Here is a 13,944-nt window from a genome sequence, read left to right as displayed (position 1 = left end):
AGGTCAAAATTAGTGCCAGCATAGGTGTTAGAAATTGTGGTCAATTATTTCACATAATAAATGTAATTAAATGATTTTAACAGTTACGCAATTCATCATCTAACATCTGTCACTCCCATTTCACTCGACTGTCCCCAGCAGCAGCAGAAGGCAGGCGGTGAGCCAGAGTTTGTTTCCGAATGAAACAGTCATCAGATGCCTCCGTGTTGCAATTTACTCTCACTTACACAGACACGAGATGAAGATCATGTGTAACGGCAGTCTTTCATCACAACGACAGGCAATGCCTAATGCACTCGCTGTCCTGCGACCGCGTGCTATAACCCACATAAACGCAGGGATAATTTGAAGAGATGAGTGCTTTTACCACACTGGAAAAGCTTTACTGAATTCACTTTGCTTCACATGAACCCACACGCATCCTTTCACTGACCACAGCAGCATCAACAGAGCACCAGAACCACCAGTAGCCTCTTAAGTGCTTTGGTGCTCAGATGTCCCATTTAAAGATGTTTTCTTAACGTGCTATTTTGGGGTTTGACTAAGGAGAGCTAAAGCCCTTTACACACTGGACACATAACATTTGTGCAAATATTTTATGTTTTACAAATTTTTTTTTTTGACTCACCTGGTCTTAACTTAGTCATTTATACTGACTGCGTACCTTGAGTTGGCTATCGTTTGGTGGAGTGGGTTGTCCACTAATTTAAGGGTGAAGGTTGCTCCTGATGGAAAGCACTAAGGTTAAAGGGGAGCTATCATAGATAGAGAATTTTACTGATAGGGATTTCTAGACGAGCTCCCTGCTTTTCTATTGGGAAAGGGTTTGACCCTTTTAGGACCTAGCTACATTATGCTTACTTTTGTCACCAGATAAATATCAAATATGGTATAAAATATATGTATAAAATATACATCTTAGTCTCCTGAACTGTCTCATTGCATTACACACATGGTAAAAGGGAAGTCCATGAGTAGTACAGTGGTGAAATTGCCATCTATGACATAACCAGCCTGCAATGCTAGCTAACGCTAATAAAAACCTTAGGAGTGCTAAGGTATCACTAGCATTACATTACTGCTGGGCTAGTTAGCCTGACCTGCTAATGTCTCTGGGATTTTTTCTTTTTATAAAAACAGATGTTTAATGGGCTTTAGCTTTACTAATACTTAACAATATCTATATCAGTGTTACAGATACTTCTAAGCAGCTAATGCTAAGTGGTTATATCTTTCTCCTCACCCTCCTGCAATAGTTACTTTTGAATACATGGTGTTATTTTCATCCTTAACCTCAGCGTGAAATTAGAGAAAAGCTTCCCTGGAAGCTACGGACAATAAAAATAGATCTCTCAAGCAGAGTGTGCATTTCATGACCTACCTCGAACCTGATTAAATAGCACGGGGAAAGATGAGTGCACCCTTGTGAAGCTATTCAGTTGAAACACTCAAAAATAAGGACTGCTCATCAAGAAACAGACCGCAGAACATGATAATGTGATAGGATGTAGTTTAAATTAACAAAGCTGGGAACAGGATAGGAAAAGAAATGTAATGATAGTGAATCCCACATAGTGGGGACGAATGTCTCATGCATTTCCTGATTTAGGTGAGAGATGTGTGCCTCAGTTAGATGGGTGGGTAGCTGTTTTTCTGTTATATTTGCATCTTGTCCAGTAGCAGCAGGTACGTTTACATTCATATTGAAATTTTACAAGGAGTTTCTCAGCATCCTATAGAGGAAAGGCAGACGTAAAAGAATGTGATTACAAGCTGCCGTTTGATTGATTGTCTTTAGAGCAATGAGAGTTAATGCGTGTTGCATCTGCTGTTAGGGTGTGCGAGCCGTGCATGCTGGATCCTGGATGCGGCTTCTGTTACCGTGAGAATGGCTCGGCGCTGCTCGCCTCCTCCTGCGTGCCAGTCAATAAGGCCTCCACCGAGCACGCAGCATGGGGCAGGTGAGTCACAGGATGCAAAGTGAGCATGTGGAAGTGCATTAGGATGCAGTGAAATAACACATCTCACCTTTAACCCCCCCTCCCCCCACACACACACACACACACACAGTTTTAAGAAGGATTGGTAAAGTCTAACTAACTAAAATGTGCATGCCTCTTATAGATGCTCCAACTCTACCCTGATGAGAGATCAGACCTACTGGGCCTACAACTACTGCCCCACCTCCTTCTCCTGGTTGGTTTTACTGGGACTGGTGTTCTACTTGGCTGCCTTTGCGCCGGGTGAGAGACTGAACCTTAGTTTTAGTCCCCATGAGATCCAACACCAGGATGCTTTTGGGGAAAACAAAACAAACAATAACAAAAAAAGAACCATAAATTGAACATAATTTTTTTGAATTCTGAAAATGCAGTGTGGGACAAAGCATACTATATTCTGATATCCTGCCAAAGCTAAACCTCACTGTGTTGGACTTGTAGCTGCAGATGTGTTTGTCTGAGTGCTTACCAGAGTTAACAGGATCCATTATAATCCTAACAAAGCACCAACCCATTGGCTGCTGTCTAAACTCCTAGTTGGTGTACTGTTCATTGTTTAGAGTCCAGAAATGCAGATACAGTTTTTAAAGCGCAAATAAACAGGTAGATCATAGTCTCATAGCTAAACAAGAGCCAGTAGTTATAAAACTGCATTTTGGCGTATATGTTTTTATTTTATTTTCCACATGGACTGTTTACCTGTACGCAGCCAAAGCCTGCATAAATTTGCCTGGTCAATACTACTCAACCTACAAAAGGAATCAGAAGCTGACTGCAAATCAAATCAAATATCTTTTTACTTGTATGTAGATGCTGCATATTGATAGAGCTTTTCTGCTTCTGTCAAATTCAACTACCGTCTTTGTTTCTATTATAGGCACGGTAGCACTTCATAACACAGCCCACGACTGATTATGTAATTTTTCTACATTTACCATGTAATTCTTCTTAATTGAGAGTCTAGGGAGAAGAAAGAGGACGCAAATCAAACTTCATGTATTTTTTATTTAATTAGTAACTTCGGGGTATTTTAAAGTAAAGGACAACCAAAATTTCCTCTTTGTGGTATCCTGTCCTTGTCTTCTTGGATTGGAATTCAAGGGTCGGACAGGGGTATGGGCTGTATTATAAAGCAGCAGTCCCCAACCTTTTGCTCCACGGACCGGTTTAATGTCAGACAATATTTTCACGGACCGAGGTGAGGTGTTGTGGATAAATACAACAAAATAAAATGATACGACCAAGACAAAAACTGTGGTATTTTGTAAATAATAATAATAATAAACGAGAATTCACCGTGTAATTGTGTAACTTTATTAGCAGCGTCTTCCTGAAATGCGCCAACAACACTGAGAGTAACATCCTCCTCTCTGCCCCTTAATGCTCTCTGGTCGCTATGGTAACGCGTAAATATTTCTTTCAAAATAAGACTCACAACTACAACACGGGAAAAGACCCAGGGAAACCGAGTTAACGATAAAAACCCTGAAAACCATAAATTTCACATCCGAGCCTTAACTCTCACAGCCCGGTACCAAACGACTCACGGCCTGGTACCGGTCCGTGGCCCGGGGGTTGGGATCTGCTGTTATAAAGTATCTACACTTCCCTTTCTTCTATTGTAATCTCACATCCTTTTGAAATATACAGACTATAGAACATTTGAGTTTTGAATTTTTTACATGACAGAAAATGAAATAAGTTGTATGAAGTGCTGCCGACAAGACTTAAACAAAATATAGTGCAATTCTCCATCCATCTCACATCTCCACCTCTTAATCAAATGGTCCCACGGCTCATTCTCACTTGTCTGTCGCAGGTATGGGTCCAATGCCATGGACCATCAACTCTGAGATCTATCCTCTTTGGGCAAGGAGCACAGGGAACGCCTGTGCAGCAGGGGTCAACTGGACCTTCAACATCCTGGTGTCTCTTACCTTCCTCCACCTGGCTCAGTACATCACCTACTATGGTCAGTTTCTGTGTGTAAGGAAATAATAACCTTGAAAGATTTTATCCTTTATTTTTTTTACATGTAAGAGGTATTTTTGTGTTCCCATTAAGAGCAATAAGGACAGAACAGCTTGCTGATACCCTGAAGTGATGCTTTCTTCCACCCATCTTGCATAACTCCTCAGTCAGTGTAGCACAACAGCAGGTTTCCCCTCACACAGGAAGGAGCTGACCTTTGGCGGAGTTGGAGATCAATCAATCAGGGGTGATTGTGGAGGCATCCTGAGATCCACTGGATTAATTATCGATTCTGAGTCATTCACCAATTTATCTGCTTGATAGCAATCATTTACTAAAAGTGGGGCAAATAATGTCAAAGCTGGGAAAACACAAGATGTTGTCTTGTTAAATCTTAAAGTGCACTCGGCTGCAACTTAAAAATGTCACTGTGCGTTGACAAGAAGAAAATACGGACCACAGTTGCGACAAAATCTCATTAAACCTGTGTCAGTCTTTTCGTATGAACCCTTATTCGTCACATAGTTATTTGTTTCCTGTTAACCCTGCTGTAAGGCCACATTGACAGGGACATTTTACTTATACTCCACATTTATCGTAGGGTGACCAGCAGTGTGAAAGCAGTGTTGCAAAAGCATTTTCATTCTTCACCACACACGTCCCTAGAAGTGCGTGGGCAGTCGTGGTCTAATATTAGCTGCCCGCGGGATCTGTTGTCACCATCGGTGTTTCTTTTTCTGGCAGTGAATGAGAACAAGCAAATCATTTCTCATAAGAAGTGTGAAGTTGTGCCATTGTGTTTCTCATCTTTGTGGGTGGCTATCCTCGGTGACAGCGTGTTCTTTTGCTTTGTCTTCTCAGGAGCTTTCTTCCTGTACTCCAGCATGGCCTTGCTGGGTTTCGTCTTCACATATGGCTGCCTGCCAGAAACCAAATCCCGCCGTCTGGAGGAGATCGAAGCGTTGTTCGAAAACCACCTTTGCTCTTGCGGCGCCTCTGATTCGGATGAGGGACGGCAGGTTGAGTACATCCGGGTCAAAGGTTCAAACTACCATCTATCGGACAATGACGCATCAGATGTAGACTAGAGGAAACTTGGGTGTTGCTTACCTCCCTCTGGGTGTTTCATTAGCTGTTTCACTGGAACATGCAGAGCGGCTGAGTCTGTATTAGTGTTCTTTTTCCTGTGATCTGCAGGGCCACTGGTTTACCTCCAACATAGATTGGGAATTACATTTTAGAAGACTATGCTTCTATCAGTAACATGTATCAGTTCACTTTTCAAGCAGTCAGTTGGGGAAATCCCAATCAACACTAATGCTTTAGCATGAATGTTTCCCATTAGTTCATTCTCTAAATTCAGGGGTGAACTGGCACCTTATCTGGTTTCAGACCTGCTTATTATTTTCAACCACAGAAGTCTATAACACCGGCCTTCTACGCAGATAATAGGCAAAGCATAATACATAGAAGTCCAGTGTCTTTTTCATAGAGACTAGTTATGACTGTTTAACAGATGCAAAGATACAAAATACAAGGGACTGGAATTTGTCCCTAATATTTTGTGCATTTGTTTTATAAGCACCATTTATGATTTATAAACGGTTTTATCCCAGAGCTTTGTGTCAGAATACAATGGCAACTCCATTCAAAAAGTTACAGTAAATACAACCACAAAACTTTTGTTGACTGGACAGCAGCTGTTGTTGTCTTTCGTACCATTATGCCTTGGTGTATGAGACACATTCTGCTGTCTCGTTTTTTCAGCTTGTAGCGTAGCACACTTAATGTCAGTCCTTGACCTGATGTTCTTCTGTTTGCAGTTTGAATTTTTATGAAAAGCAATTGCCAGAGACACACGGTATATCATTACGGTTGAGTAAACTTGTATTGTCGATGGGTGCCGAAACAAAACCGTTCTTACAAACTTGGTAGCCCTGAAAGGACTGGAAGTCTTCGTGCTACAGTATGGTTTGTGTATTTATATATTTATTTAAAACAGATCTTTTTGTGAATCCACATTTCGACAAATTACAAATTTCTTAACGTTGCTTACTTTTTCATTTAAAATGTGCTTCGCAAAACCTACCCTACGAACCAATGTTGCAACTCTTGCAATGAACTTTTTCTTGTTGTTATTTCTGGATATAGTGTCTGTAATATCCAGCAAAGAAACCGGGCTGTTCTGTCTGTAGCAGTAAAAGTAAGCTTTAGCTTGATGACTGAGATTTTTAAGTGTTTCGTTCTATCTGAACATTGATATATTAGTGCCTGTGTATTGTGAAGGTGCCTAATGGCCATTTTTCAGTCACATTTCCTGTAGGTCTACATGGCCTTTTTTTAATTTTAACATGTGCATATTTGCATTTCACCTGTGATGGAATTTTATTGACTAAAATTTCATGTATTTTGCTTTGTGTCTTCCTTCACAGCCTTATGTACAAATAGCCGAGCATATCATTTATGTAGTTCTTGTGTCAAAAGTTGAGGAGTAGGCTTTAGCGTAATTTGGCAATGTTGTTTTGTAAAAGTGTAAACTGTGTAAGGTTACACCTTGTTAGTTAAATACACGTAATTTTCTGTGTAGCAAAACTGTTGGAAAGTAGACAACTGTGTAACAAAAAATATAAAAGGGTAAGTAAGGGGTATAAAGGCTGCTGCTGTGCTTAGTGAACAGGTTTCTCATGGCAGACACCCAAAATAAACGATTGTAAAAATACAGTACAATGCAACGTTTAAAATGATGGAATTTTCCATATGATTTCTTCTACCTATATTTTTAACCCCACATTAATAGAAATACCCAGAAACCTCAGTAAAAAAAACGGATAATGTGCTAGCAGAAAATTACCATTTAATTTTTTTTTCCCAACAGTCCATTATCTATAAATCTAGTCTATTTATAGACTAGTACCACTTTTTAAAACAAGAAACAGACCATCAAATGCCGTGGGACAATTACACCTAAGTGATCCATTAAAACTCGGTGGTATTTGCAAGTATTGTAGTAATTTTGGTGTTTTCAAGGTGTCATGTGGATAGCTATGGGGAAAAAAGGTTTTAAAAAATTGATTAGAAACAAATTCCTTCAATAAATGGAAGAACAGTGATGGCATACTGTAGCACACAAGCACCCTCATGTGGAAAACCGGCTGATTTTTTGAAAATAAAAAAAGCTTTCAAATATCATAGTTGCCTCTTTAGTTGCAAGTTCTTCAGTGTTATAATAGCTGATCATTTTTCAAAGCAAACACAAACAGTAGTATCAACATGTACAGACTACAATAAAATCATATCAAGAATTGAAGTCAGCACAAAACACGGTCAAATATTCAACTTGTGTTTGAAAATGATAAGCTATTCTATTGTAAACACTTGTGATTTGTAGTTATGGGGCTAGAATATTCCAGATATTGTCTTTTTTAACCCAGAGAGGTAATAAAGGGATCCTCGAAGATGAGCACTGATTGTTTATTTCAATAAAAACAAAACATTGCGAAATATAGTTCAGAGTAATAACTTAAACTTCCAAAACTTTGCTTTTCAACTCATTTAGCGCAGCTTCTCTGGAGTGAAAGGTGTAGAAAACACTAGCAACTATAATTTAGTATAGGATTGTATTTGACCAGTTTCACTTAATCCAGGAGAGTTTTCTTAAAACTTCACAAGCTAGTTTTGTACTGAAAGTATTACTACACACAAAAACCACAGATTTACTTGTCCACGGCACAGACTGAGTAACGAAAACTTGTGTCAACCAAATATTTAATGTGATTGTTTTAGGCTGCACCTGTGTCAGAGATAATGTGGTGTTCAGCCCTTAACCTCCGGGTTAACACTGTCCTCTACCACAGCTGAGGGCATTAAATGTGTACTTATCAGTAAAATGGTTACATTTTTTTCTATGTGAACCAATTATGTGTGTTTTTGCTAAAGTTTGTGGGGTATTACAGAAAAGCAAATTTTAAAAAAAAAGAGTGCTGTATATTTGATTATTGTTCAAGCTGTAAATGTTTTGCTAGAGTTTATATTATATAAAGATAAATATCTTCATGAAATATTGTGTATATGGGGAAAGAAATAAATGTATGAGTCAAAGTCATGTTTTGGAGCTTTATTTAACTGCATAAACTGCATCACAACATTAAGAGCACTGTAACTATTTTAATCTACTTTTATGACTGTTGCTGTAAAATAAAGGAAGATGCACAGCACAGAACTGATTTCCTGATGTCTTCATCCATCTGTTCTTAGTAGCCCTGAATTTTCCTCTGCTTCAGGAGGAGCAAAATGTTGACTATTTCTTGAAGCATTTCAGCCTCCTTTGAGACTATGTTAACTTTGGTGCCAGATGTGCCCTCTTCCCTCCCTTGATCTGAAAAGCTTGTCATTGGAGGGCAGTTCTCGTGTTCTTTATTCTCCTGACCTAAATTAGAAACATTAGAGCAAAATTTAATGTGATTTTCTATCTCAAGTTTCTCTCAAACGACACATAAAGAGAGCTGACTATTTCACTTTCATGTCATACCTCTGACATTAGTCGTGCTCAGGTCGTTAGTGAGAAGAAGGTTTGTGGGTCTCTGTAGAATCGTTTTGGCACCGTTATTAGCAGTGATCATGCTCCTGCCTGACAGGGAAACCGCCTTTGATTTCTTGTTGCTCCAGGGCGTCTGCTTCTCTTCGCTCCTGGAGTTTTCTGGTGAAGCTGTGAGTGCATCTGGCTCTGTGGCAGTACCGGCCTGCCTCCCTGTGGCTGGAGGCAGCTCCGACATGTCAGCGTTTGATAGATGCAAGCTGTACCCAAGAGCACTGTCTGCAACAAAGCTGCACTGAGTCGAAGCATCGCACGCCCCAGCTGGGGGGCTGCGTACTGTTTGAGTTCCTGCATCTCGAGTTTCACTTGATGTTTTCTTGCATTTGCAGACATCTGAGCTCTGAGTTTGAGCTGAAGGGTGTGGAGATAAAAGGAGAGCTGTGCTGCTTTCTTTCTCCTGCCCTTTACTTTCAAAGGCCTTATCTGGGGTAGCCATGTTCTCAGTAACTTTTAGGTCAACTCTGAAGTCCATTTGGGATCTTATTCGTGGGGTGTGAGACCTGAGCTCAGAGAGTGTTTCATTTAAATTCCCTTGTGAGCCACTGAGGCCAAAGGCTTGATCCATGTAAGAAGAAGATGCTGGGAGGCATAGCTGATAGCAGTCTTCATCCTAATATATAGTTTTAAAAGTAGAAAACAGCAATTCCTGTGTCAGATGGTGTGAAAATATGTCCAGGAAAGAGGTATAAATCAGTGGCACTGTGCAAAGAACACTGTGCTGTTAATGAGTGTTGCTTTTTGGTGTTAACTATTTGGGACAGGTGATGATCATCTGTTTAATAGTAATTTACTCATTTGTGTTTAATTAAAAAAGGAGGCTGCAGAAACTGGCAGAGTGCTGATAGTTAATCTACAGCTTAATTAACATCAGTACTACAAAAATACAGCATGAATTTGCTACAGTTTTGAGGGGTTAGATGAAAGATTACTTTAATGTATTTCAAAGATAACTTTCCAAGTAGAGCACTTCAGATAGTTGGAATAAAGTTCACAGTGTAGCTTCACTCACATCATTTGAGTCTGGACTCAGGTGACCTCCTCTAAAAGAGTAACTTGGCGAATATTCAGAGCCATTCACTGGCCCAGTGTTGTCTCCAAAACATGCTGTGGAATTAGAGGGGAAAAAAACACCCATTTACGTTTTGGTTTTTCCTCAAACATGTACATAATAAATGAATTTCCTTAACGTGAGACTCCTTGGAAACTTACAAAACCTTGTGTCAGGGCAGTTGCAGGGCTGTGAACAAAACATAATCAATATTTGACACTTCTGCTGTACCCATGTATATAATCCAGTTATGAAAAATATTAAACATAAACTGTTGGGAGCTCTATATGACAGCTTATGATGACTGGAGAGCCTCATTAAACTTTGTGATGATTTACTTTCTACACATTTAAAGTTAATTTCGTCGCAGTTCCAAACTTGACCACTTGGTGGCAGTAAAAGGGCAACTTTACTCCCACATGTAGTTTTTAAAACCCGCTTACCTCTGCTCCCATGCACTGTGAGTCTGGCACAGTTCTGGCAATAAAATGATAAAACCCAACATAAAATGGATTCAAAATTTGCTTCATAATAATGCATTTCGTTAGACTGGAAGTGCAAACACTTACTGAGGTGCAGAAGAGTTTACCGGTGTCTGATCTGGGAGACATATTTTTGATTTTTCACTCCCAGAATGAGAGTGTCCTTCACAATCTTCATCACAAAAGCCTCTAAAGACATTGTTCTCCAATTGCTGCTGAATTTCTGACTGGTTAAGCGTGAAGTCCAGCATGGACTCTTTGGCCTTTGGCCGGTTGAGAAAGATGCTGTCCACATATGTTGCATGGTCTTCTGCCTTGCTTTTACTGTGGCAACACACACGGGCACTGATTGGTTAAAAAATTGAAACTAAGGATAGAAAATAACCAATTAAAATGTAAACTTGTTTTCACCCTGGTTGTGGACTGCCAAAGAGGACCTGAGATGCTGTGGGGTTCTCAAGTTGGAAGAAGGGTTGGTTAAGGTTGTGCGACCAGGGAGATGTGTTTGTCATACTTCTGGGCTGAGAGAAAGGATGAAACTGACAGAGAAACAAATCAGCATTTGTCAGAAGAAAGACACATTATTGTCACATTTTATTAGATACTATTTTCTCTTAGCAAGAGATGCTGTTGCTCCAAAGACTATAAACTGGTCTAAAACAAGAGGTCACATACTACTCCAGTTTTGGTTGCCGGCAAATTTTAGGTTTCATTTTAAACTTTTAGTTGTAACTTTCAGAGCTCCACATGTTGAAGCTCCACAGTATATCTCTGACCTGTTGAAACCTCATGCTTCTTCTTGAGCGCTTCAGGTCAGAGGTTACTGTTGGTCACATGTACTGGGTTCAAAACACGTGGGGATCGGGCTTTTCGGGCAGTGGCACAAAGGCACTCTTTACACTTGACCCCTTTTAAAAAAAAAGCAGCTGAAGACATTTCTATACAAACAAGCTTTAATTTTTTTTTCATTTTATTTATATTTCTGGTTTAATTGTGAAGCACTTTGTGATTTTTAACTGTGAAAAGTGCTATATAAATAAATTTAACTTACTAAAATACTATAGTGATATGATAAAATACTGGTACCTTTAGTAATACCAAAAGTAATGCTACATTACTTTTTCTTTGTTGTTTTCAGCTTTTGTATTGAACAAGAATGCCTGAATTTTAGGCCTGAATAGCCTGAATAAATATAAATAAGTATTTATAATTAGGCACCTGGGATTACACTTGTGTAGGTGTGCAAAAACCATGTTTGTAGATGAGGTCACTGGGGGACAGGCTATCCATTTCTCACAATCTGAAGAAAGCCAATGCGAAAAGGATGGCATGCAGCTTCAATTTTCATCGAAGTTGGCCATCCCCCACTCATGGCAAAATTACCAGTTTTTAATTCCCATGAATGAAATCAATACACAAAAAAAAAATTACATTCACTGTGAAAGACCTTGACACACATGACATATGTCACATTCTATAATTAAAGCACAATATGATTTATTGTAAAGCAGAGTTCTGAGAAGTTACCAAAATCTTTGTTGGCCTGTTAAACAACACCAACATAAGCCATTTTTCCACACCAACTTTAGATAAGTTTCTCAACTCAAGTCAGAGTTTCCATACTTTTCCTTTCTTACATATGAAACCACGTGTGGGGTAAAATGTGTAAAAACTACAACTTTAACCTTAAAGTAGTGATGTAATTCTAATAAGAGCTATCCCTTACTGCATCGGTCTGCGATAGAACTGAGGTGTCCCAAGGTGGGGGAGAAGAGGGATGCAGTGCTTGGCTTTGTTTCTGGAGATTCAGCTGCAGGGTGAAAGTTCCTGTGGAGAACAGTTGGATTTCATAAGATATCATCACGCAAAGAAGAATACGCAGTACTGTAACTGAGTTATAGTTGTTAATAGTCTATTAGTGTTACACAACCTTGGCCTGAGCAGGCAGATGAGGTGGAAGAGAAGGGGCTGTGGGCATCAGGTATGGCAGGCAGGTAGTCAGAGGCACTGTTGTCTGAGAAACCTGACTCAAGTACTGGCGACAACTTACAAAAACAGGGATTTAGTGAGTGTCTTTACATTTGTTCATATTAAGCACGTTTCGCTAACTTGAAGTAAAACCATGAAGAGCGGGAAAGTGACTTACACGCTGAAACTTGAACCCTTGTGGAATTACCTTCCTTCTTTCTCTGCTTTCTTGAACACTGTTAAAATGGAAAATATAATACTTTTAAAACCCTTTTCATTCCATTTATTAAGAGGATTATTATTATATTAACATAATTGGCTACAAGAACTGTTAACCCACAGTGGGGCTATACCTGTACTCAGACTGGCCCTCAACAAGACACAGCCGTGATGGGGAACAGGGGCTCATCGAGAGCACCAGAGGATCTTTTCTCTTATGCCTGGCTCCTGCCTTACAGCTGCCAAGAACTGCTGCTTTAGGAGGATCTGAAAAACAAGAACACTTTCTGTTTACATCATTTGCCATCCTGAGGCTTAAATGTATTCGATTATTGTTTTCTGGTGATCTGGGGCTGTGAATCTCACCTTTACGTGCTTTTTTAGCAGCAATCTGGTTGACGATAAACAGAGTCATTAGGTCCAAACTACCAGAACTAGTGTTGCCTAGGGAAGGGGCTGGGACAGGTATTCCCATGTTTTTAAGTTTTTGTTGCATTTTTCTCTTTTCAAAGAATTCCTGGAACAGAAAAAGCACAACCAATATTTAGGCACAGGGACAAAGGCTTTGTTAATTTAATACATTTACAAAACTGATTACAATGAAAAAACATCAAGCTTGAACATTAGTGATTGTTATTTATTTAATGAATTATCATTACACAAGGATATAGATCAGGGGTGCTCAATCCCAGTCCTCGAGAGCTACTGTCCTGCAGCTTTTAGATGCATCCCTACTCCAACACAGCTGAATCAAATGTTTGATTACCTCTTCAGCATGCCATCAAGTTTGGAAAAGGCCTGATAACAAGCCATTCATTTGATTCAGCTGTGTCGGAACAAGGATGCATCTAAAAGCTGCAGGACAGTAGCTCTCGAGGACTGGGATTGAGCACCCCTGATATAGATTTTAATGTTTATTACATGAAAAATAAATAAAATGTTTGTGAAAAACAAAGGCAGCAATTTGGGCTAGTGATTATTAATGAGTTATTTTGGGGTATTGTTGAGTTTTAAGACTTCACATCAATGAAACTTCAAATAGGCCATGTCTGGGCTTTTCAAATGGCTAAGTTGCCTTCTACTAAAAATACCAAACAACAAATAAGTAATTAAAGTTGTGAACAAGTACAAGTCCAAAGTTACACACATTATAAACCATGTATACACACACACATATATAGATAGATCTTGTCATTGTTCTACTATGTCTTTTATTCTATTCTAAGTGTCCTTAGATGTCTTGAACGTGGCTTTTAAATAAAATTTATTATTATTATTATTATTAAAAGTCTTATTCCACTACTTTAAATATATTTTCAATATGCAACCTGTGCACTATTGACCTCCTTATGTAAGAATTTAACTTATACTCAAAATTAAAAGTCAAAACAATTCTTTCCATTTTGTAAAACAACCCTGGTTAGAAATGCATCCCTTTAAAGCAAGTTTTCTTCTGGATACAATATTTTATGGAGTATACAATTAAACATTTAATATTTAGCATCCTACTTGCACTTAATGTAAAACAATGTAAGTTTTATTTGGTTGTCTTACCCTCTGCTTTTTGGCATTATTCCTCATCACTAACCGGTTTCTGAAATGAGCAGTTACATGTCTAGTTAGCTTAAACATTTATAGGCTAATATGATATACATTAACACA

The 13,944-nt window shown here is 39.0% G+C and overlaps 2 protein-coding genes across 3 annotated transcripts in view; one reads left to right on the top strand and one right to left on the bottom strand.

Annotated features, from left to right (window-relative positions):
• slc2a13a (solute carrier family 2 member 13a) overlaps positions 1–8,203 on the top strand; it is a 101,269-nt gene extending 93,066 nt beyond the window's left edge. Inside the window, exons 7-10 of the mRNA XM_086270354.1 lie at positions 1,836–1,961; positions 2,125–2,243; positions 3,820–3,972; positions 4,833–8,203. Of these exons, the coding sequence (XP_086126480.1) occupies positions 1,836–1,961; positions 2,125–2,243; positions 3,820–3,972; positions 4,833–5,059 (625 nt within the window). The 3' untranslated portion in view covers positions 5,060–8,203. The remainder of the gene's footprint in view (positions 1–1,835; positions 1,962–2,124; positions 2,244–3,819; positions 3,973–4,832) is intronic.
• Positions 8,059–13,944, bottom strand: part of redic1 (regulator of DNA class I crossover intermediates 1) — a 7,567-nt gene continuing 1,681 nt past the window's right edge. The window contains exons 2-14 of one of the 2 annotated variants that reach the window (XM_086270353.1): positions 13,837–13,876; positions 12,649–12,799; positions 12,417–12,549; positions 12,242–12,299; positions 12,026–12,140; positions 11,822–11,922; positions 10,507–10,634; positions 10,183–10,419; positions 10,057–10,090; positions 9,775–9,802; positions 9,575–9,669; positions 8,500–9,175; positions 8,059–8,397 (exon numbers count right to left, since the gene is read on the bottom strand). In XM_086270353.1, coding sequence (XP_086126479.1) covers positions 8,222–8,397; positions 8,500–9,175; positions 9,575–9,669; positions 9,775–9,802; positions 10,057–10,090; positions 10,183–10,419; positions 10,507–10,634; positions 11,822–11,922; positions 12,026–12,140; positions 12,242–12,299; positions 12,417–12,549; positions 12,649–12,799; positions 13,837–13,876 — 1,972 coding nt within the window. In that variant the 3' untranslated portion in view covers positions 8,059–8,221. Of the gene's footprint in view, positions 8,398–8,499; positions 9,176–9,574; positions 9,670–9,774; positions 9,803–10,056; positions 10,091–10,182; positions 10,420–10,506; positions 10,635–11,821; positions 11,923–12,025; positions 12,141–12,241; positions 12,300–12,416; positions 12,550–12,648; positions 12,800–13,836; positions 13,915–13,944 lie in introns of those variants that run through there. The other variant, XM_086270352.1, reaches the window with a different exon arrangement.

The sequence above is a fragment of the Aulonocara sp. 'chitande type north' Nkhata Bay genome, linkage group LG17 (genome assembly GCF_057382095.1).
Source record: "Aulonocara sp. 'chitande type north' Nkhata Bay isolate Kocher_YH1m ecotype deep benthic linkage group LG17, A_spYH_male_GT1.1, whole genome shotgun sequence".
Taxonomy (NCBI): Eukaryota; Metazoa; Chordata; class Actinopteri; order Cichliformes; family Cichlidae; genus Aulonocara; species Aulonocara sp. 'chitande type north' Nkhata Bay.
Note: the sequence above shows the minus strand (reverse complement) of the source record. Positions and strands in the feature narration are given on the sequence as shown.